The sequence below is a fragment of the Ruditapes philippinarum genome, unplaced genomic scaffold, assembly GCF_026571515.1.
Source record: "Ruditapes philippinarum isolate M1 unplaced genomic scaffold, ASM2657151v2 ctg1525_1_1_1_1, whole genome shotgun sequence".
NCBI lineage: Eukaryota > Metazoa > Mollusca > Bivalvia > Venerida > Veneridae > Ruditapes > Ruditapes philippinarum.
Window position 1 is genome coordinate 278,561 of NW_026864043.1, and position 23,549 is coordinate 302,109.

At 31.7% G+C, this 23,549-nt stretch overlaps 1 protein-coding gene across 1 annotated transcript in view; it reads left to right on the plus strand.

The window, feature by feature from the left end:
• LOC132724254 (uncharacterized) overlaps positions 1–23,549 on the plus strand; it is a gene marked incomplete at its 3' end in the record, with an annotated part of 80,942 nt that overhangs the window by 40,645 nt on the left and 16,748 nt on the right. The window contains 4 exon segments of the mRNA XM_060709088.1: positions 3,532–3,578; positions 4,565–4,600; positions 11,840–11,950; positions 14,563–14,666. Of these exon segments, the coding sequence (XP_060565071.1) occupies positions 3,532–3,578; positions 4,565–4,600; positions 11,840–11,950; positions 14,563–14,666 (298 nt within the window).

Below are 23,549 nucleotides of genomic sequence, written 5' to 3' on the forward strand. Positions count from 1 at the left end.
TGCATATAGTAAAAACTTAAAAAATCTTCTTTTAAAGAACCCAAAGAGCTAGAGCTAAGATATTTGGCATAAAACATCTTCTATTGAATGTCTACCAAGTTTGTTCAAATAAAAGCCCTGGGGTCAAAATTGGCCCCGCCCTGGGGGGTCATTGATTTTCCGTATATGCATATAGTAAAAACTTTAAAAATCTTCTTTTAAAGAACCCAAAGAGCTAGAGCTAAGATATTTAGCATGAGACATGTTCTAATGGGTGTCTACCAAGTATGTTCAAATAAAAGCCCTGGGGTCAAAACTGGCCCCGCCCCGGGGGTCATTGATTTTCCTTATATGTGTATAGCAAAATCTTAAAAATCTTCTTTTAAAAAACCCAAATAGCTAGAGTTTAGATATTAAGCATGAAACATCTTTAAGTAAATATCTACAACGTTTGTTCAAATAAAAGCCCAGGGGTCAAAACTGGCCCTGCCCGAGGGGTGTCATTGTTTTTAACTATATGTGTATAGTAAAAACTTAAAAAATCTTCTTTTAAAAAACCTAATGAGCTAGAACTTAGATGTTTTGCATGAAACATCTTCTTATGGGTGTCTACCAAGTCTGTTCAAATAAACAAATAAAAGCCCTTGGGTAAAAATTTGGCCGGGGGGGGGGGGGCTATATACAGGTGAGCGACCTCAGGGCCATCATGGCCCTCTTGTTGTTTTTGAAAATGGAGGAGCCAAGTCTTGTATTTTTTTTCAAATTGGCTTAATGAAATGGCATAATGTATACAAGAAAATGGGTAATATGGTCAAATCACGACTTAATTGACCTTCAGACCAGTAGTTTCTACTTTGTTGACATTAATTTATAAATATGGTTAACTAAAAATTTTGCATTTGACAAGATAAAACAGATGAATTTTGTTATAAAAAAATGTTCCTAATTTAATCAAGTTTCGAATATTTTAATATCGTTTTTTGGTCACAAATTATATCTACCACAAGCTTTTAAGTGACCTTTGTTGATAAGAATTTTTTTTTTCTGGAAGAAAAAAAGAAGAAAATAACTTCCCATGAATTTCTGGATACATATTCTCAGAGAATTTGGAATTCAACTTTTCTATTTATGAATGAGCAGTTCTAAAGCCTGTTTCTAAGACCTGTCAGGGATGCTAAAATGGCTGGCAAGGAATGAAAATTAATAGGCCAAACAACCTCCTGATATTTATCATCTGTCTACTGTTGCTACTAAGGTGTTGTTTTTCAGATAGAAGGAAATTTTAGTCAGTCTATTAGAAATAAGAACCAGTTTTAAATTAGTTGTAACTAAGGAAGAATGATGTCTGCCAAATAATATGTATTTGTTGGTATTTATAATAGTCTAATAGTCTAATAATGATATAACTGTCTTTTATCAAATTTACATTTATTATAAAGCTATATTTCTTATTGCTAAATGTATTTTGTTTGAATATGACATCAGAGAATTTTTTGTTGCAGTTTCTTAACTATTTTAATGGAGGTTGTATTTGTTTGGCACTTCTTATTCTGTTGAGAGAAGATCCATGTTTCATGATGAAAACATTACAAATATTTACACTCCAAAATATGTTTAGAGTATCACATGTGTGGGTCATATGTTTGTGATAGATTTGTTTGATTTATATTTCAAACAAATCTCCATCATTTGTATTCTTTAATGTGTTCCTGAACATTATTACATGATTGTATTTATTGTGCTTATACTGAACCTAAGTGTAGGAAACAATTAAAAGTGTGTTCTACTGAGAAAATTTGCTGCATTTTTTCAGAAAATTAAAGAACATTTATATAGAACAGTTCAATAGTACTTTAAATCCATTATCCTTAATTAAGGGTTAAGGAAAAGACAAGCGAAAAGTCAAGTTAATCGAGCTAATTATGATTTTATAATGCCCGCTTGATTGGATTTTGAGATGGAATGTTATGAAGAATTTTGTTTACTTGCTAGAACCAAAAGGGATAAGTCTTTAATTGACATCAGTATTAGTCTACCCACTTAGTTCAATAGGGAAACCATTGTATTAGTACTCCAGGGGTTGCACAGGTTTGATCCTTTAATTGGAAAGATGAAATTTCTCTGTAACCATTGACCTCAGACATTGAATCAGAAATCATGTGTGATTATTAAGTTGGTCACTTGAGAAGAAATTGGTAGTTACTGGTTAGTTATTCAGAAAAAGCTGGTTCGTTGGATCAACCTCTGAGATATGAGCAAACAATGTGTTAAAATCAGTGTCAAAACCAGGAGTACAAACATGAATTAACCAGCAGCATAGATTACGGTACCGGGTGACAGGCAAGCCTACAATTCTTAGCAGTCTCTATTCTGACTAAAACTTCAAATTTTCATCTTGATATCCCAAAAATTGATAATGGACATTGCCAAAAATAGAAGCTGGACAAATCATTCATACATATTCAGCAGTTTAAGGATTTAAGACCTGCAAAATGACTTGATATTATGTTATAATGTTGTTCTTTTATGCTTTACAATATGCAAGTGCCTTTGAATAATTGTTGCTGTAACAAGAAGGTTATGATTTTATCTCAGTTACCTCAAACAATAATTATGCAATTGCATGCAAGAAACCTATTAATTTCTTGTATAGGACCATTTATTTTGTTTAGAATGCAAGACTGTCAATTACATTTGAAGCTGCTGGGTCTATTTTGCGGATCAATGTAAAATTCATGGTTTTGTCTGCAATGTTGATTTTCCAATTTGATATTCTCCATCAGTGCAGCAAGATTGACTGTTTTATTTGCAACAAGATTGCAGTAAACATTGTATTGTAATTATAAGGAAACACAGCAATCATTAACTTGCATCAAACCTTGAATTATTTTACCAGTGTTTCGATTATTTTAGTAAGATTTTGACCAATGTTTCTCTTAAAGCTTATAGAACCTAATATAATTTTTACTGATTGAGCTGCCAATTTTAGAGCCTAATTTAGTTTATACAAATTTATTTTAGTTTGATTGTGTTGGAAGCTATAAGCTTATTGAAATACTCTAGAATCAGTTCCTGGAACCAACCTGAGTACTAAGCAAATTACAATAATTAATTAAACTTTAAAAAAGGATTATGAAAAATTAAATTGGTTAAATTTTGTTGATGGTGAAAAATTAAAACGATCTTGAATTTTGAAATTTTGCTGAATTGGCCATGAAATTTGTATTAATTCCTGAGGTATCTATGATTATTGATATTGTATAGGAAATTTAATCTTTCGAGACTGTAATAAAAAACTTTATTCTTAAATTACAACCTTAATGCTTCGAGAAAATGACTATTCATTTACATTTATGTTTGTGAGTTTATATTTATTTCATTATACTTTCATTGATAATTAAATGATTATTAATACAAATTACAGTAACAATTTATCAATTATGAAGTTAACACTTATCTAAATATAATTCATTTAAATTGAATCGTTAGATATACAATGCAAAATAATGTTGTCATTATATAAAATAAAAGACGGTAATTTTATATTTTCAGATACGCAGACAGTCCAAGCCATGCAAACTATGTTGCCTTGGATACAGGTAAGCTATTCTAGCAGAAATTGATTTTTGTTTAATTATTCTACCCTATATTATGTTTTAAACAGATTTTTTCTATTTCTCAAAGTTGTGAAATTGATTATTTATTCTTTCTTTGCACAATGCATGTGAAAATCTTACTCTCAGAATACAGAATATGTAGGACGACCTTTGAACTTGCAGCATACCTGAAGTCCATGTATTATTGCAATTAAAACTTTATACATGATTTGCCTCTTTGCAGTGATTGTCTTTGCATAAAATTAAGTCCCAATAAAGGAATTTTCTTCATTGACAAAACTGTTGAAAATTACCATTTAAATTTGAAAATAGTTTAAAATCCATATGAAATACATGGGTAATGTTGCAAAAGAAGCATAAATTCTCTGCTATGCAGCATTTGTATTGTTTATTTTTTGGTGCTTCAAGTTTGAATCCAGCTAATGCAGTTAAATTATAACATGTCGAAGGCGGAAGCTACTGGCTTGCAGAAAGTCTAATTTATAATACACAGATCATCATCATGCTTTAGCTTTAATGGGCCTGAATGCCACTTTATGTTCTTCCTCTACCTGGCTATAATAAAGCTTGAAGTCAATGTTAAGAGTAAGCTTAAGTCTGAACTATGTTCACCTCAATGTTTGCACAGATTAAAATAAAGTAGCATAAAACCATGTTCTATATTCTTTGAGTTTGACATTTAAGTACAAACATTTCTTTGCCACATGCATATTCTACAAATATGCATGCAGTATATACATGTATTGGCCGTAATCAAGCACCATCTTAAAATGTGAAGAAAAAAAGAACGAACACTGAAATGAATAAAAGCAAAGGAGAAAATCACTAGCTGGTCAAATCATTTAATGAACATTTTAGTATTTGTTGCAAATGCCACATTTCCTCTTTTATATACTGCATATTTGTTTTGTTTCTTGTCTTTTGTTTGACTCTGATTGTTTACTTTAAATATTGTGTTTGATATTTAGGCATGTGCTGTGTATTTCCAAGGAAAATTGTCAAAGGTAAATGCTGTTTCAACAGTTCAAAGTTTTATGTTTGATTGCTTAACGCTTTGCTTCACAAGCCTTAACTGTTAAATTGTTTATTGCTTCACCAGCCTAATCTGGTGAATTGTTCGTTACTTAATTCACTAGCCTAATAATGATTGTTTGTTTATGGAAATGGGCATTATTGATATTTATAAATATTTGTTATTTGTTTGCAGTTTATCAGACTTTTCAGAGATCAAAGTCAAGTATTTTAAATATTTTCATTAAAATCATTGAATATATTTTGTTGATAGATTTTTCTATGCAAAACTACTTTTTGATTGTAAATGGACAGGTCTTAGATAGTCCACAAATTGAATTTCTCCGTTTAAATAAGTTCATTAATGTTATTGAACTTTCTTCCTTTAGTTACTTGGGATATGCTATGCTTGGAAGCTTGCTTTCAGTTTTGCGCTAAATCAGTGAATTACCTCCCTTTATTAAGCTTAAAACAACTAAATCATAGGGTTGCCTTGTCCATTCCTCCTTCCTTTGCAGTATACTTAGGCAAACCAGCAAACCAATGTTTCCCAATGTATTGTCTGTGTTTTAAAACCAATATATGCTTTTTATGGTAATTCATTGTGTTGGTAAAAGATGAACTAATGCATGTTTCCAGCAATCTGTCTTTCTATTAAGTTTATGAAATTTTTCAATTTAGATCAATTCCATGGTATTTTTGAAGAAAAGTCTTATACTTTCTTTTGCTTACAAATGTTGCCTTATTTTAGTTTTCCTTTTCTAGGGTATTTTAAAATCTTCAGTAGTATTAAGAATGCATGCAATCTTGTTGCCTCCCTTTATTTTAATTTTTTATTTTGCATAAGAAAAGTGTAATATTCATGAATATTTTTTTTTTGCAGTTACTAATAAGAACATCACAGGTGTTCTTTCCGGATACTTACTATAGGAAATCTCATATGGGAATTATTACAATATTACACAAAAAGTGACCTTTGTTTGAACACTCAGTATTTGTTTATAGCACACCTTCATTAATTGTTTGTAATATTCATAACATGTCTTTATTATATAAACACCTATCAGAAGAAATTCTATTGATCATAATATAACAGGGAATTTATGAACAGGACACTATTCTCATTTTGGAAGGATATATTATATTAATTTATAATTATCTAAAACCTAAGGTCTGATTAAATATAATATTCAATAAGAATATTAAAAAAATTGGTACTGGTAACTGGTGGTAAGTTGTTCTTTATTACATTGTAGCATTGTAGAAACTTTTAATTGTAAAGAAAATATGCAGGTAAAATTATTTTAATTGTAATTTTCTATTGTAAAGTAATCATTCAGATAAGGAAAAAACATTTAATATCAAGTCATTAAAATATTTATAGATTTATAATGAATTTCCAAGAGATCCAATAGTGTTTTAACAGTTATATATACTGGTATACTGCATAAAATGTTGACAAGAATATATTATAAAGAATCAACAAAATTTGATTTAAACTAATTAAGAGGAGCATTAATTTGTATTTTTACCCTTAATTGAAGTACATTACAGCTAGGTCAAATTTAATATTTTGCGTCTCTTTTATTCCCAATGTTTTACTCCTCTGATATTCAGAAACATACTCTGATATTTAGAAATGGTTCCAGTTTAGAACCGCAGCATGTACAATTTTGTATATCTGTGCTGTATATCTGATACAAGAATAATGTAATTTAGATGCCCTATATAATATTTTTCTCTGCGTAGCACGAGATTGATTATATGTCCGACTATACAGGCTTCATAAATGATCAAACAAGAAATGACAGTGCGAAAGGAAATGGATAAACTTAAAGTGCTATGTTTAGAAGAAATTTACCCGCTGAATATGATCTATCATAGAGTCTCGAACTGTCAATAAACGATCACGCCAGCCTCTGGTGGATGACATTAACGTCAGCTCTACTCGTTATCGCCGTATATGGCTTGAAAAATCTTGACATGCGATGTAGAAATGTTTTTATCAGACATTTGCTATTTTATATATTCATGCTGCTAAAGAAATTGTTAATTTAGGTTTATGGGGAATATTATGTTGAAAGGTTTATATGTAATTGCCTTTTATCAGTGTAACTGTGTTGACAACAAGTTGATTTTCGAGTTGACAATTCTGAGAATTATATCATATTTTTATTGCATGATGAAACAATATATAATTTATTTATCAGAACTTTTTAGAATTTGCATACTCGAAGATCTTAAAGAGCATAATGTTGATATAGGGGGCTAAATTTAACCTGTGTATAAACTTAACCCTGTACATGCTTAATATTTTAAATGGACTTGCCCAGTTTTAAATCTAGAAGAAACATTCATCTTTTTTAGCGGGGGAAAAAATGAACTGACTGAATCAGACGGCACTCTTATGTACCTACTTAAGCTGATCATGGTTTTCACTTTATTTGGGTGAATTTTAAAGTTTTCAAATGCATAAAATATCCTTCTTTTAGGAAGAAAATATTTGTCTGTTTGAGATCATTTGCTTTAAAAAAAAAAGAAATATGCGATTGTGAAAAATGTTTGTTGACAGTTATGTCCCTTATTATACCCCCAAAAACGAAGTTTGGGGGGGTATATAGGAGTCACCCGGTGGTCGGTTGGTCGGTCGGGGCGGTCGGTCGTGTCGGTCGGTCGGTCCAGACGTCCGTTGCATTTTCCTTGTCCGGACCATAACTTGAAGACTAATGGTTGGAATTCAATATAACTACATACAATGGTCAAGCACATTGAGAGGAAGTGCAGTGCACAAGAACCATAACTTTATCTTGACTAATTACAGAGTTATTGCCCTTTGTTACTTTTCCTTGTCCGGGCATAACTTGAAAACTACTGGTTGGAATTCAAAAAAACTTCATACAATTGTCAAACACAATAAGAGGGAAGTGCAGTGCACAAGAACCATAACTCTATCTAAAGTAATTACAGAGTTATAGCCCTTTGTTACTTTTCCATTGCTTTCTTTTGTCCGGACCATAACTTGAAGACTAATGGTTGGAATTCAATATAACTACATACAATGGTCAAGCACATTGAGAGGAAGTGCAGTGCACAAGAACCATAACTCTATCTTGACTAATTACAGAGTTATTGCTCTTTGTTACTTTTCCTTGTCCAGGGCATAACTTGAACACTACTGGTTGGAATTCAAAACAACTTCATACAATTGTCAAACACAATAAGGGGAAGTGCAGTGCACAAGAACCATAACTCTATCTAAAGTAATTACAGAGTTATTGCCCTTTGTTACTTTTCCATTGCTTTCTTTTGTCCGGAGTATAACTTGAAGACTAATTGTTGGAATTCATTATAACTTCATACAATGGTCAAGCACATTGAGAGGAAGTGCAGTGCACAAGAACCATAACTCCATCTTGACTAATTACAGAGTTACTGCCCTTTGTTACTTTTCCATTGCTTTTTTTTTGTCCGGAGCATAACTTGAAGACTAATGGTTGGAATTCAATATAACTTCTTACAATGGTCAAGCACATTGAGAGGAAGTGCAGTGCTCAAGAACCATAACTCCATCTTGACAAATTACAGAGTTATTGCCCTTTGTTACTTTTCCTTGTCCAGAGCATAACTTGAAAACTACTGTTTGGAATTCAATACACTTTCATACAGTTGTCAAGGACATTAAAAGGAAGTGCAGTGCATAAGAGCCATAACTCCATTTTGACAAAATACAGAGTTACTGCCCTTTGATACTTTCCCTTGTCTGGAGCATAACTTAAAATGTACTGGTTGAAATTCAAAACAACTTCATACAATGGTCAAGCACAAAAAGAGGGAGGAAGTGCAGTGCACATTGTTTTTGAACTATAACTCCATCTTCAGTATTTATAGAGTTATTGCCCTTTGTTCCTTTTCTTTGTATTTCTGGACTTATTACAGAGTAATTCAATAAAACTTCTTCAATGGTCAACCACATTGAAAGGAAATGCAATATACAAGAACCACAACTATCTTTAATTGCCCACAACCATAACTCTATATTTCAATTCTTTTACAAGGTATTCTGTTACTAGTAACATCCTCATTTCCGAAGCAGTCTTGTGGGGGTATTAATCACATTTAGTGATAGTTCTAGTTAGTGTTTTATTTTCATGTATAGGCAGCAATTCAGAGTTTTAAATTTTTAATTGTTTCATTTTTATTTGTTTTGCTATGTCTTATTTGTAACAACACCTTGCTTGTTTAAGTGAGACCTATTTAAATAAGATAACCAAGGTTTGGTATAACAAAAATAAATATTCGTTTAGAAATTATCCCCCTTTATATGATTGGCCAAAAATTTTGGAAATATCTTGAACTAATCATTATTTCCCATCATTCTTTATCTTTTTTGATAACGTAACCAGTGTACCTGGTGTTATAAAGTACTGTTTTTGGGAAAATTAGTATATCTAACTGAAAATTGATTTTACTCTACAGGGCACTGCCTGTAAAACTAATCAGTTGTCAAATTGAAAAACTGTTCTGGTATCTCATAATAGATGTTGTTGGCAAATTGAACAATTATTCCTGGAAATTACTAGTGTAAGTCTGTGATACAAAAACGAATAACTCGTATGACGATGAATATTTGATGAGAGCTGTATATACCGGTAATCAGCCTGTCTTCTGCCATGGAGGGGGCACTAATTTTTTTTAAGATATTTATATTAACTTTTTGTTCTGTAGAGGCATTGTGGACTTACTAGATGGAATTAAAACTATTTTTGGTTTTCCTAGCTAATCTGGGGTCTAACAATTTTTCATAGTTACAAATTCACAAATATTTGAGGGCAACATAATTGCCTTATAAGTATTGTGAACAATAGTGCACTTTGAGTGAAGCTGTAATGTGTACCTTTAGGGTTTACCTTGGAAAACACACATTTCCCTAACTTCCGGTCAACTCACATAGTTTATTTTCTTATTTTTATAAGTCATTTGGTTTTTAAATAAAAAGACACAGTAGTTTATTGCTTGTTAAGAATGATTAAAACTTCAACTTAGTATACCACTTAATATTAAAGTCCCTACTGTAAATGTTTATATAAAAAAATAAGAATCAATAATTTAATATTATATTATAGAGTGGGTGGACCAACGCTCGGCGTAAAAATACTATATTTGATATGGCAAATTCAAATCAACGTCAACAAACCTCAATGTTATATGTCCATTTTCAAGACCGATGATATTGTTTTAAATAGCCATTGTGTAAAATTCGCTAATCACATAATGATGTGCATGGCTGGAGCTATAGATAGTCCGGATAAACAAGAGTGGTTTGCGTGAAATTGTACCATAGCTCGGTGTACAATACTTCATGATGCAGGATTGTTTTTCAAATAAAATCTCTTTTTTATCTTATGAAGAAAACATATTGAATAAATTGTAACAACCAAATTAGGTTCATACATTTACAAGTACCCAACTTTTAGTATAAATTTTACAGCCCCAGAACTCAAGTGTTAAAAGATTTTAATAATTTATATGTTGGGGATTACATACGGTTGTTCGTCTGCTATTAGTATTGTCACGATACTTTACCAGCAGTGAACCATTTCAGGATAAAATGGTGAAAGATGTAAATAAAAGCACCAGTGACCTAAATTGGAGATAACTCGAGACATTTTCAGATATTCTAAAAAAATATTTTTTTACGCCGAGCATTGGTATGCGCCTAGCATTGGTATGCGCCGAGCATTGGTCCAACCACTCTATAATAAAGTAAAATTATATTGTCTATAGTTACATAAATTATGATGTATAAAATTCATTATATTTTTATTAATCTTTCAAAGGCAATACACCTTCATGCAGTATTAGGTTAACTCCTATTATGATTTAATAGGAATTAACCAGTTATTGCACTTAGGTGTTGATATGTTAATTAGTTTATTGTTGCCAATGTAGGCAAAATGTATTCCAATGATATCTGACATGAGTATGTAATTATTCTATGCGACAATCTGGGCATTTAGTTAAATATCTTCTGACATCAATGGCGTTTATGTTTTCATTCTATATAAGCTATATAGAGTCTTTATACTTGGACTTAATAATGGTAAACTCCTTCATGACCTTGACCCGTAATATTTAATTTTTTAAATTCTGGAGGTTCTCCATAACTGTTGTATATTAAAGCATTTCTAACATTTTTAGCTCGACTATTCGATAAGAATAAGTAGAGCTATTGTAGTCACCCGAGCGTCGGCGTAACCACTTATGTTAAAGTTTTTGTAATACCTCAAATATTTTCAAAGTCCATTGACATATGGCTTTGAAACTTGGCACACTTGTTCACCATCATGACCCCAACCTGTAGACAGGAGGAGATAACTGTATCAAGCATTTTGACAGAATTGTGCCCCTTTTTCGACTTAGAATTTACTTTAAAGTTTTTGTAATACCTCAAATATTTTCAAAGTCCATTGACATTTGGCTTTGAAACTTGGCACACTTGTTCACCATCATGACCCCAACCTGTAGACAGGAGGAGATAACTGTATCAAGTATTTTAACAGAATTATGCCCCCTTTTCGACTTAGAATTTACTTTAAAGTTTTTGTAATACCTTAAATATTTTCTAAGTCCATTGACATATGGCTTTGAAACTTTGCACACTTGTTCACCATCATTACCCCAACCTTTAAACAGGAGGAGATAACCGTATCAATCATTTTGAAAGAATTATGCCCCTTTTGTGACTTAGAATTTACGTTAAAGGTTTTGTAATACCTCAAATATTTTCAAAGTCCATTGACATATGGCTTTGATACATTGCACACTTGTTCACCATCATTACCCCAACCTGTAAACAGGAGGAGGTAACTGTATCAAGCATTTTTTTTTACTATCAAGCACTAAGAATAGTCGAGCATTGCTGTCCTACCGACAGCTCTTGTTATGTTTTTCAATCATGTTGTTTTGAAATGAATTTAAATTTCAGTAAATTAATTACGTATAAAAATAAATTGACCATAAATGACATTTAATGATACCTTTTTCTTCCCTATCTTTTCTAATAATCAATTTAAGAAATTTGTAGATATCGGGAACATGTTACAATTAGCATTAGTAGACAAGTGAAAAATAGATGGGTCTCTCTGTTCACGCTTAATGTAAATGCAATGGTATTTTAGGTAGAATTCTTCTTATGTTATGACTGCAAGTTGCAATGTTTATTTATATTGCAGGTGAATCTGAACCTATTACAGAGAAGAAGAAAACCTCGACTTTAGGGAGACTGTTCAGAAACATGGGCTTTCGTAGATCAAGTAGAAAACACAGCTACAAGAAACACCAAGGTAATAAAAGCATGCTCACTCTACACTTCCCTATGTAGAGATGTAACTTCCTGTCATTGTTTCCTCTTTCAGGTATTACATTATAAAAACAACATGTTGTAGAATCAAGCATTTATTTGACCAAAAGCATCAGACGGATCAAGCATTTATATAACCATAAGGATCAAGCATTTATATAACCAGAATGATCAAGCATTTATATGACCAAATGGATCAAGCATTTATATGACCAAAAGGATCAAGCATTTATATGACCAGACGGATCAAGCATTTATATAACCATAAGGATCGAGCATTTATATAACCAGAATGATCAAGCATTTATATGACCAAAAGGATCAAGTATTTATATGACCAAAAGTATCAAGCATTTATATAACCAAAATGATCAAACATTTATATGACCAAAAGGATCCAGCATTTATATAACCAGACAGATCAAGCATTTATATCACCAGAAGGAGCAAGTATTTATTTGACCAGAAGGTTCAAGCATTGATATAACCAGAAGGAGCAAGTATTTATATAACCAGAAGGAGCAGCATTTATATGACCAGAAGGAGCAAGTATTTATATGACCAGAAGGTTCAAGCATTTATATGACCAGAAGGAGCAAGTATTTATATAACCTGAAGGATCAAACATTTATATGACCAGAAGGGTCAAACATTTATATGACTGTAAAGATAAAGCATTTATATGACCAGAAGTATCAAGCATTTATATAACAGGGATGAAAAAAACCTTATAAGGTTTGCAAACACCTTTCTCGGTAACAACAGCTGGACTTTTCTTAACTTGTCTTCACCCAGACCAGCTGAGAGGAGTATCAGGACTAAAATAGATTGTTTGATTGATGTCTTTTATGAACCAAAATCTTTCATACCCCATAACAGATGATGATATGTACAGGGTACATTATTCAAAATTAAGAACAGTGTAATCAACAATCTTGAATTTCATTTCAAATTAAAAAAAACCAACAAAAATATTAACAAAACAACCCTCTTTCATATTACATTATGAAAAGCACAGTCTTATAATTTTTTTCATATTCCACATAAATTTGATTCATTAATCTGAAATATAGCACACTGGTGTCTTTTCTCCTCTGGAAAAACAATAATCTTAAAATGCATTTTACAGCCATAAAGACACATTATGATTCATGAAGGCCTGGCAGGTTATCTCAATTATAGTTTATTATTGGTTTTAGAATTGTCTGCCACACATTATTTTCATTACAAAGTTTATTTTACTGTTTTCACTCATTCACTCCTACATATTTTTAAGGACTGCCAACATTTTTGCAGCAAAAGCTAGCTGCGTGTTGTCAGGATGTCAGTTGAATCTTGTTTGTGATGTGTAGCACCTGTTGATATGTTTATAACTGTTGTGTCTAAGTTTATATACTTTCCAGTGCTTTTTAACAGCTGGGAGCAATTAACAAGGCATTATTACATAAACACTTTGTACTGCTCAAAAATATGTTTGAAATTCATTTTTTTGTCCACAAAGAAAAGACGTATTTTTAGCTTTTTCTGGATTCTGTTGTGAAAACCTTAGTTTCAAGATCTTTTTGCATACCAGTTCTATAATGAAAGCAACACAACGTAAAGCTGTAAAACCAGTATATCTTGAGATGTGTTACTCACATGTGTGTCTGCACATTTTCACTGTATTATAGTTTACATTGTCTCAAATGTTGTGAAGTAAGTGTCAGATAAATCACCCTAGCAACAAAGGATAATATTAAATTTGGGGCAAGAAAAAGGAGTGATTCCTTGGAAGAAATGAAAACAACAATATGAAAATTACAAACTTGTTTTGATTTTAATGAGAGATAAAGAAAGAGGGCAGCATCTAGCATTCCCCACCCCCAGCACAGGGTTCAGTGATATTCAATCTTCAATACTAACATGCTGGAATCTTTGATACCTAAGGTCCAGAAAAATATAACAACACTGAAATGAAGTACAGGGCAAATTTTTACAGAAGCCACATGGAACTTAATCACTACCTACTGTTGTGAAGTACATGTATAGCGAATCCGGAAAAGGGAGGTTACCTTATTAATTCACACAAACACTATTAAAATGATAATGGTGACTCAAGAAGCCAATCAACAGAAGCTGTTGTTGTAATATGTGTAGATTGAGACTGAAAAGATACAGTGAATATCATATATTTGGAGTTTGGGATAATTAGTATTTTGACATTCTGTTAAGCCCATTGCTAAACACTGTTCTTGCTTTTATTGCAGTCTTTTGTTGATCATGATACACCCTAGAACAATTTTCATTCTGAACATAATTATGTTTTTTGCATACAAAACTTATGGTTTGTTGTTAACAACAAAGCTATTTTACTACTTCCATTGAAATGATTCTAATATTATTTATATTGTGATATTATTTTTCTGTTAGTTACTACATTCATTTATAGATCTGATACTATAAATAGGTAACATTATTGTTCTGTTACTATTTATAGTTGATATAATTGTACTGTTACTATTTATAGGTGACATTATTGTTTGTTACTATTTATAGGTGACATTATTGTTCTGTTACTATTTATAGGTGACATTATTGTTCTGTTACTATTTATAGGTGATCTTTTGGCACATGAGATCACAATGGGTGACAATGACAGGATAGCCCTCATGCAGATGGTGAAGGAAGGAAAAATATCCACAGAAACTGCTTTACAAGTTGTAAGTAATTTTAAATTTCAATTTGCATATGTTGGACTGTCCATTATTCACATTTTAATATTTATTTTTAAAGCTTTTCTGTGGCATCCATAGTCAAAAAGGCTTAGGTCACTGGCTTAATGTTGCCTGTGCCATTTTGGAATTGATTCTTGCTAAGAATCTATAGGACCAGACATTGAGTTAGACTTCTGAAGTTAGGTTGATCATTCTAAGCCATGTGGACATCTATGTCTTACACATATACAAGTATAGTTACATGTATGTTATGGTATCTCATGTCATTTTTGAATCCTTGAAATATTAATGACTTTGTGTTTATTACTAAACAACAGTACAGCAAGCCACATATATATGCTTTGTTTCAAAAGCAAAAGCTCTTCTTTTCACATCAAAGCCTACAAATATGATTGTGACTTTAATTTTGTCAGCTTGACCAAGCGCCACAGGGAAAAATGACCACATAGGTCTATTGATTGTCTAACGGTCTCTCGTTTTCAAATGACCGCATAGACAAATAATTGAGCATCAGAAATTATATTAGTCCTCAAGTCCCCTACAGTTCTGTGTGATCAGCAAGAATATATTTATATAAGTATTAAAGCAGGATGAATTTCTGTTATAAAGGAATATTTAGATATAAAGAGGTATGTTTTCTTTAAATTTTCTTTTGATATCATGCTGGTTATTTCTTATTTATAATAATTACTTATTTTAAGGAGATAATGTATAAGGTTATCAATTTTTAATGTTTGAAATAATATCTTATTCAATAGAATGTGCAGCTTTTGACCAATTTAATTCTGTGAATGGCTGCTTATGAACATAGAACTGTACTTTAAGGGTATATAAAGTTGATTAAACCAGAAAGAGAATCTAGTCTAGAAATGGAGCTCTACCATTGGTCAATTTCAAATGTGTGTTTTGAATTGTCCAATCACATGCAGGAGTTTGAGACTAATACTCTAATTAAGCTGAAGTGACTGGCTGTTAAAATGACCGGGCCCCATAAATAACAAGACTTGCAGACTTGTTATGGTAACATTTAAATAACAATACACCAGCTAATCTTTCTCTCCCTTTAGATGATGAATATTTAAAGTTCTCCAGTCATTTCATCTTCTATAAAGTATAATTTGTACAAAAATTATCTCCTTTGGCATTTTACTTTGCGATATAACTCTGACACTGTGAGTTAGGCAGGCCACTTTTCCCTCCTTTTCTCAGAATAAAAGATTTTATAAAAAATATTTGCTAAGACTGAGAAATATTTTGTTCAGTCCTAATTGTGTTATGTTTTGTGAGGGGGCGTGTTTATCATTCTCCGCCTTCTCCATTATTGAATAAACCTTTTTGCTGTCTTCAGTTACAGACTAGGCTATGTATAGTGCTTGGTAATCATAAAGAACATGTTTTTTCCACCCTCCCGAAAAGAAATCATTAGAATGCAATTAGATTTTTCATAAGTACCACAGTTGTAAAGGTCTGTTAATGCAATTAACCTGTACATAACAAACAGCAGGGTTAAAACCATTACAATCTCTCATGAAAATTTGATGGACTTTTTTTTTCACAAGCTGGCTGTTTTTAAGGAAGGAATTTTGGAATTTTTTGGAAATGAGATACAGGTATGTTATGAGAATTTATAGTTAATAGACATTCATCTTATGAGATTTTCTGAAAGGATTTAACAGGTTGTTGGTAAAAGGATTTCAATCTGTCCTTAAAGGAACTCCACTGAGGTCAAAAAGCCTCAAAACATAAAATTTGAAATTTCTTATATACGTACATAGATCAAGTGAAGCATCTAAAAAGGAAAAATCTGCAAATTATGATAAAGAATTATTCTGGAAAAACAGGGTGTCAGGGATGATCTGAAAGTTTTTACACAAGTTATTGATTTAGTCACCTACATCAAATAGTACTCAAACTGCAGTCCGGTCATGTGAAAAAACCCAATTCAGTCACACTTGAGTCCCTTTAATGCATGCCTCCTTATCAACACAAAATTATAATGACAGTCATAATATTATTTTAATAAATAGTCTCATAGATAAATAAAAAAACTTCATATGGTTAAAGCAAAAAACTTCTTATTCAAGGGTAGGTAACTAAAGAAAATAAGCACAGCGAGGCTTAATTTTTCTCTCACTTTCATGGTAATGTTATCGTATTCAAAGATCATGCAAAGTTTAACTAAATCCTATGAAACATTTTTCATTCTGCCTGCCATATGTCTATGACATGATCTGTATGTGTTTTTTTATTGAAATGTTTATGTCTAGATCTGGTCTCTCAGTTCGTTCATTCATGAGTTAATAAACATCTACTTATAACAATTCTAGGTAATAAAACAACAGTCCTTTGTGTTATTCCACTTGAGTAAATCAAGTTAGCTTTCATCTTGGTTAATTAGTACAGAAAATATGTTACCACAGTTACAAGATACTTAGAATACAATTCAACTTCATTAAACATCTTTTAGCAAAATAGCAGAGTTGTCATAAAAAGTGATCAATTTATGAGAAATTTTCAAGCTGAAGTCACATATTAATTAAATAAACCAGAAATAGAGTGCTCCCTTATATCTTCATAAGCAAGGTTGTCACAAGACATTATAACTTGTTTGAACTTTAGGTTGTAAGTCTTTGTCTTGATCTGTTTGTACTATTATATTTGTACTATTGGTTTTTGTATTGATCAGTTTGTAATATTGGTATATTTGTACTATTGGTATATTGTATTTGTATGTTTGTACTATTGGTATATTTGTACTATTGGTATATTTGTATTATTGGTATATTGTATTGATCAGTTTGTACTATTGGTATATTTATACTATTGGTATATTTTATTGATCAGTTTGTACTATTGATCAGTTTGTACTATTGGTATATTTGTACTATTGGTATATTTGTATTATTGGTATATTGTATTGATATGTTTGTAATATTGGTATATTTATACTATTGGTATATTGTTTTGATCAGTTTGAACTATTGATATGTTTGTACTATTGGTAAATTTGTACTATTGGTTAATATTTGTACTATTGGTATATTGTATTGATATATTTGTACTATTGGTATGTTTGTACTATTGGTTTATTGTATTATTGGTATGTTGTATTGATATGTTTGTAATATTGGTATGTTTGTAATATTGGTATATTGTATTGATCAGTTTGTACTATTGGTATATTTATACTATTGGTATATTGTATTGATCAGTTTGTAATATTGGTATGTTTCTACTATTGGTATATTGTATTGATATGTTTGTAATATTGGTATATTTATACTATTGGTTTATTGTATTGATCAGTTTGTAATATTGATATATTTGTACTATTGGTATATTGTATTGATATGTTTGTACTATTGATATATTTGTACTATTGGTTTATTGTATTGATCAGTTTGTAATATTGGTATATTTGTACTATTGGTATATTGTATTGATATGTTTGTACTATTGGTATATTTGTACTATTGTTTATGTATTGATCAGTTTGAACTATTGGTATATTTGTACTATTGGTATATTGTAATGATTTGTTTGTACTATTGGTATATTTGTACTATTGGTATATTTGCAGTATTGGTATATTGTATTGATGTGTTTTTACTATTGGTACACTTGGATTTATGATTGTGAACTGGAAATATGATAGTGTTCAACTGTTCATCATGCCACGTCTCATAACTCTTTTTTGCATCTTGACAGAGTTAAGCCCCTTTATACTGTCCTGAAATTTACATTTACTTAAATATCTCGGACACCATATCAGATACTCACTTGAAACTTAATGGTGTATGTTATAATGAAGGAACATACACAGGATTAGCTGAGGCTAAATTTCATTTTTCAGTGTTACATTTTGACAAAGTTATGTCCCTTTGTTACTTAAAAAAAAAAACTTTTAATTTTCATCAGAAACCAGAGTTGAGGCTTAAAACTTATGCAAGATGTCACAATCAAGATCTGAATAATTATCTGAAATCAGTACTTTTTTGACAGATAAAATTCTTACTGCATAATCCCCACCCACTTGATTTTTGATGTATTTTGATTCACATCTATGACTTTGTATGGTGCATTATAAACTGTGACTGACTTATTTAATCTGTGACTTGAGCTACCGGTACATGTTATATACATGTATATTTATAAAGAACCCAAGTAATCTGTGACAAACCTTTTGATATGTAACATTTTAGACATTTGAAAAAGAAGCTTTCGAATAAAATGTAAGTAAACTTAAAGGCTAGACCAAAAAAGATGTGATAATATTTTGATAATCTGTTTTTTCCCCAATCTTTTTGTTCAAATAAGGAGGTCTCTGTTGACAACTGGATGAGCAGAATAATGGAAAATGTTACTTAAGGTCAGACTCTAGCAGACTATCCAATTATTTAAAACATTACTTTCTTTGTCTGGGGAGAAACTGTTTTAAGAGTTGCCGTCTGGAAAGCTTCACAGATTGAAGACTCAGACTTTGTCTGTCAAGGGTTTTGAAAATGTACCGCAGTCACATTAAAGTTATATATTCGTTCATATATAATATGTCAGTTTCATTGGAGAGAAAAAAAGAAAGAAATAGAATCAGACAAATGAGAAGGAACTATTACTAAATTCATCGGTGTAATGCTAACAAAAAAGTCTCTGGGTGTTCTGATAATTGAATTCTCTGAGGGTATTATCTCGCAGACTTTATTGTTCAGTATTGATAATGTAGAAATCTTAAATTGATAAAAACTGAACATTGGTATTACCAACAATCTTCACTCCTGATCAAGATGATACAATTTTATTGACCCCAAAAAAAACATGAGATATATGGGAAGAAAGAAAATTCTAGCCACATGCAGTGACCTTGACCTCATTGGCTCTTTATATTCCACCCATTATAGGTAGAAGCCTTTTAATGGTATGTGCATACCAAATCTCTTACAATATATTGCTTAGAATGAAGGCTCTGCAGGTAAGGAAAGTAGGAAATCTGACATTGTGCTCTGTGACTGTAAACCTTACAGACCTATCTGAGCACTCAATTGTCTAAGGGCATAGTAGAGTTCCCATATAAAGTACCTTCAATTGCAAGTCATTAAATTGTATGCAAGTGTCCCACTTTAAGAAAGACAAAACTAGCCACTTTCCTGACTTACCAAGTTTTCCTGAAAAATAAAAGAAAATCAGGGCAGAGAAGAAGAAAAAAACACACTATATATAGATTTGACATTAATTAAAGTATTAATGAAAACTGAAATTCTGGATGCAAATTCAATATCCTATTTGTTGAAACTATATGAATCATTTTAACACTAAATTGTGTGCGCTTTAAAAAAGATAGCTAAATAATTAAATTATCTTGACAGCAAACTTATTTTAGCTTTCATTAACACCCTCCCAAGGATTTTCGGGAAGTTAACAAAGTGAAAGCCTTGTAGTGAGAAATATTTTCTTATTCATTCATAATTAGTGATCAGGTCATTGCCAATGATTGTCAATAGGAGGGTAATTTGCTGAAACGAACATGGCAGATATTCGCACGAGCATTAAATTAGAAACCCCTGCTCAAATTAGACAAACCCTCACTGCTGAAATAAGGGATCAATAGTGGTCTTTCAGGGAGGTTGGACTCCACATGAATGACTATTGTAAATGAATTATTTGTTATTCATTGTTTCGGAACTTTTGTCGTTGACACGGAAATAATGTCGCATGCAATGGCACGGCGTGACAAGATGTGCAGCAATTGCACGCCAACGCTGATGTATTTTTCTGAATACATTACAAATTTGACAGATTTGGCGATTCTAAAATTAATATCTTTATAATGCCACATGAATGATGAAGCGTGGCTTTTTTGCAATTCCATGGAAGTTAAATAGGCAGTGTTCATGCTTTGAAGATTGACTGAAGAATTCCCAAAGTCACCATTATGTCGGCATAGTGAATTGACAAAAACTGAGGGGATCATAAATCAACTGTTCAATACAAACTTGTTGGTGATGGTGATAGGACACTTCTGAAATTTGAATATTGATTATATCTCTTTGAAGTTAAATCATTGGGACATTAGAAGATCATAAATTATAAAAAGATGTTTATTAATTGAAATATACTGAGCACTTTTATCTGTGAAGTATACATAAACCTTCATTAATTGTCAAAAATCCTTGTAAATCAGTGATAATTGTCATTCTTGTAGCAATTAGAATTTTTATGAGTGATCTTTAAGATTGAGGTATGAGAGACTGTTGTTAGAGAGAGTATTATTCTTGGATTATGTGTTCAAACTTATTTACCTATAGTTATAGTAAACTTAACCTTTTCTGAGAACACTTGTAAAGAAGTGAAGCAATATCATTAAAACAAAAATCATGAAGTTTCCTAAAATATTATGAAATATTATTATTTAAAGGTGTGTAATAAATGTTGAATGTTTTTAAACCGCAGTATCCTGTTCAACTAGATATAGTTTTATGTTCTAATTTTGTTTGTAATAAAAGAAAAGCCTCTTTGAGCTTCAATCAGTGAACCACTCTTTAGTCTTCTTCTTGGACTAAACAGTACTGGTGTAGAAGAAACACAGTTGTTACCAGTCTGGCAGTAGGTTTTGAACTTTCCTGGGTTGAAAGTCAGAGACCCTTTAACCACCAGTGGCCAATTTTTACCCTGTTTGGATTGAAAAGTTAAAACATAATGTGTGAAATCACTGCAGACACAGTAACTGTAATACTGAGGCACTGTATAGTGACGTCTGCTGTTTGTACATTGTAGTGCAAAAAGAATAAAAATTTCATAGCTTTTTTATTTAAAACTAAACAAATGGTTTAATTTTTATTTGTTTGGGTCGTCAGACCAACAAATAATGGTAGGTAGCGAAATTTCAGACTCTGATGCTGTTAATTGCAAATGCCGAAAGTAGTCAGCTTTTTTGAAGCTGTTACTTCCCTTTATATGTACACTAACGCCGAAAAATTCAGGGGAGATGGCACTGCGAAAAGATTGTCAAATGACAGGTGCATTAATTTTCAAGCAAAATAGTTCCCGAATGGTTGACGATCTCTAATATTGTTTTATTCTTTATAGATATACATGCTTATAGTAAGCTCCATGATTACTTACATCTGTGTTAAACAACAGTTAGAATCGAAATAATAAGGGTTACAAACCCTAATTTAGAATGATATGGTTTTCTTCAGGCCGTCAATATATAACTTCACCATGGCCGAGGGGTTTGTACGCTCGCTTAGGAAGCGAGAGGTTCAAATCCCAGTTAAGGCATCTCATTTTTTTTGCAAATTGTTTAAGTCAAATAAACATTGAATTGAATATCAGTGTAGCAATTAGTCTTATAGCCAATTTACTACAGTTAAAACACTGGAAAGCATTGGTGGCACTATACAAAAACAAATTGGTTTATAATCTCACAACCTTCACCTTTCTGACAATCTTAGACCCAAACAAATTCAGCACCTTCTGTGCTTTGATTAATATACACAGTATTTGTAGTCATTGATTTCACAAAATTGTCTTTAATTAAATGTAACTTTCTTTGGAAAGTTTTCAACTGCGTTGAAGGCTAAGTGGCTTTTATAATAAGTCAGGCCTATGCCACCTGGCTGGTCTGCAAACTTGTGTTGCCTTATTGATGTTGCTTGCTTAATATGGGTGGTTATTTAAAAGGTCTATTCTTAGATATCACTGTTTAAGGTCTCAAAGGGTTTAATGTCAGTATAGTCCAAGATTAATACCATTGCGATGAACTTTCCTGGCTTTGCATATAAATTGACCACCCAGTGTTTCAAAATAAAGATGCTTAAATCCAACAGCCGGAAGCAAAGATGTCTTCCTTGGCAGTTTGTATGAGAAGTGCCAACTGGCCAAAAACAACATGTACATGTATTATATTGAACTGTCACATGCAAGTCTATTTCAGGCGATAGTGCTCAGACTGGTTTAAATCACAAGATCTTGGCTCCTGTCCTAATACTATTCATGATTATTATTAATGAACATGCTGCAAAGACAATCCCTGCATCAATAAAGTGGATTTGCATGGAGAACTTGAGGAATTAAGTGGAAATTTAGTCATCATTTGCATGTCTGTGTTACGTTTATTGTTTTTGTGCCCTATTTCATAGATTTTATGGAAAATTAGGCATTATATATATAAAGTATTGCAGTTTTGACTCTGATATGAACCAAATTTAGGTATATTGTATAAACACATCAGTGGATGCTATCCAAATGTGGTAAAGACATGGCAAATGCTGTGACCTTCACCTTTAAGCTACAGATGTGGCTCTTGCCTGCTAAAATGTACCAATGTATTTTGAAAGCAGAATTAAAGTTATGGAATGAACACAAACTCAACTGTACTTAGAATTATCATAACGTTCAGCTCTCTTCTGTGACTTTTACCTTTGAGCTAGGGACCTGGGTCTTTCATGATACACATTGTCGACTTATGAAAAAAGGGAGTGGACACAATGTATGTACTTTTGGAAGACACATACTAAACAGCACACACTCACACACACCACTATGACAGAGGCATAAAAACATGAGAAATTTAGCTCAATCTTCAGAAAAGCAATGAAATGCTTGGAGCAAATACAAGTGACATTCCTGATTTATATGGTCAATAAGTGCCTATATATCATTATGTCAATTTTAGAATGTTTAGTAGTGATTTACTCTGGTGAAACTATGTTTTCACAGATAGAGAGGCCAATGTGATTTGTTTTTAACATGCTGGAGTTAAACAAGTGATATTGAAACAAACAAGTTTATCATTTTATAGTTTTCAGATCATAAAAGTCATTGAGACAAAATTTTGTTTATTATACATGTATATTATAAGATCTCACTATT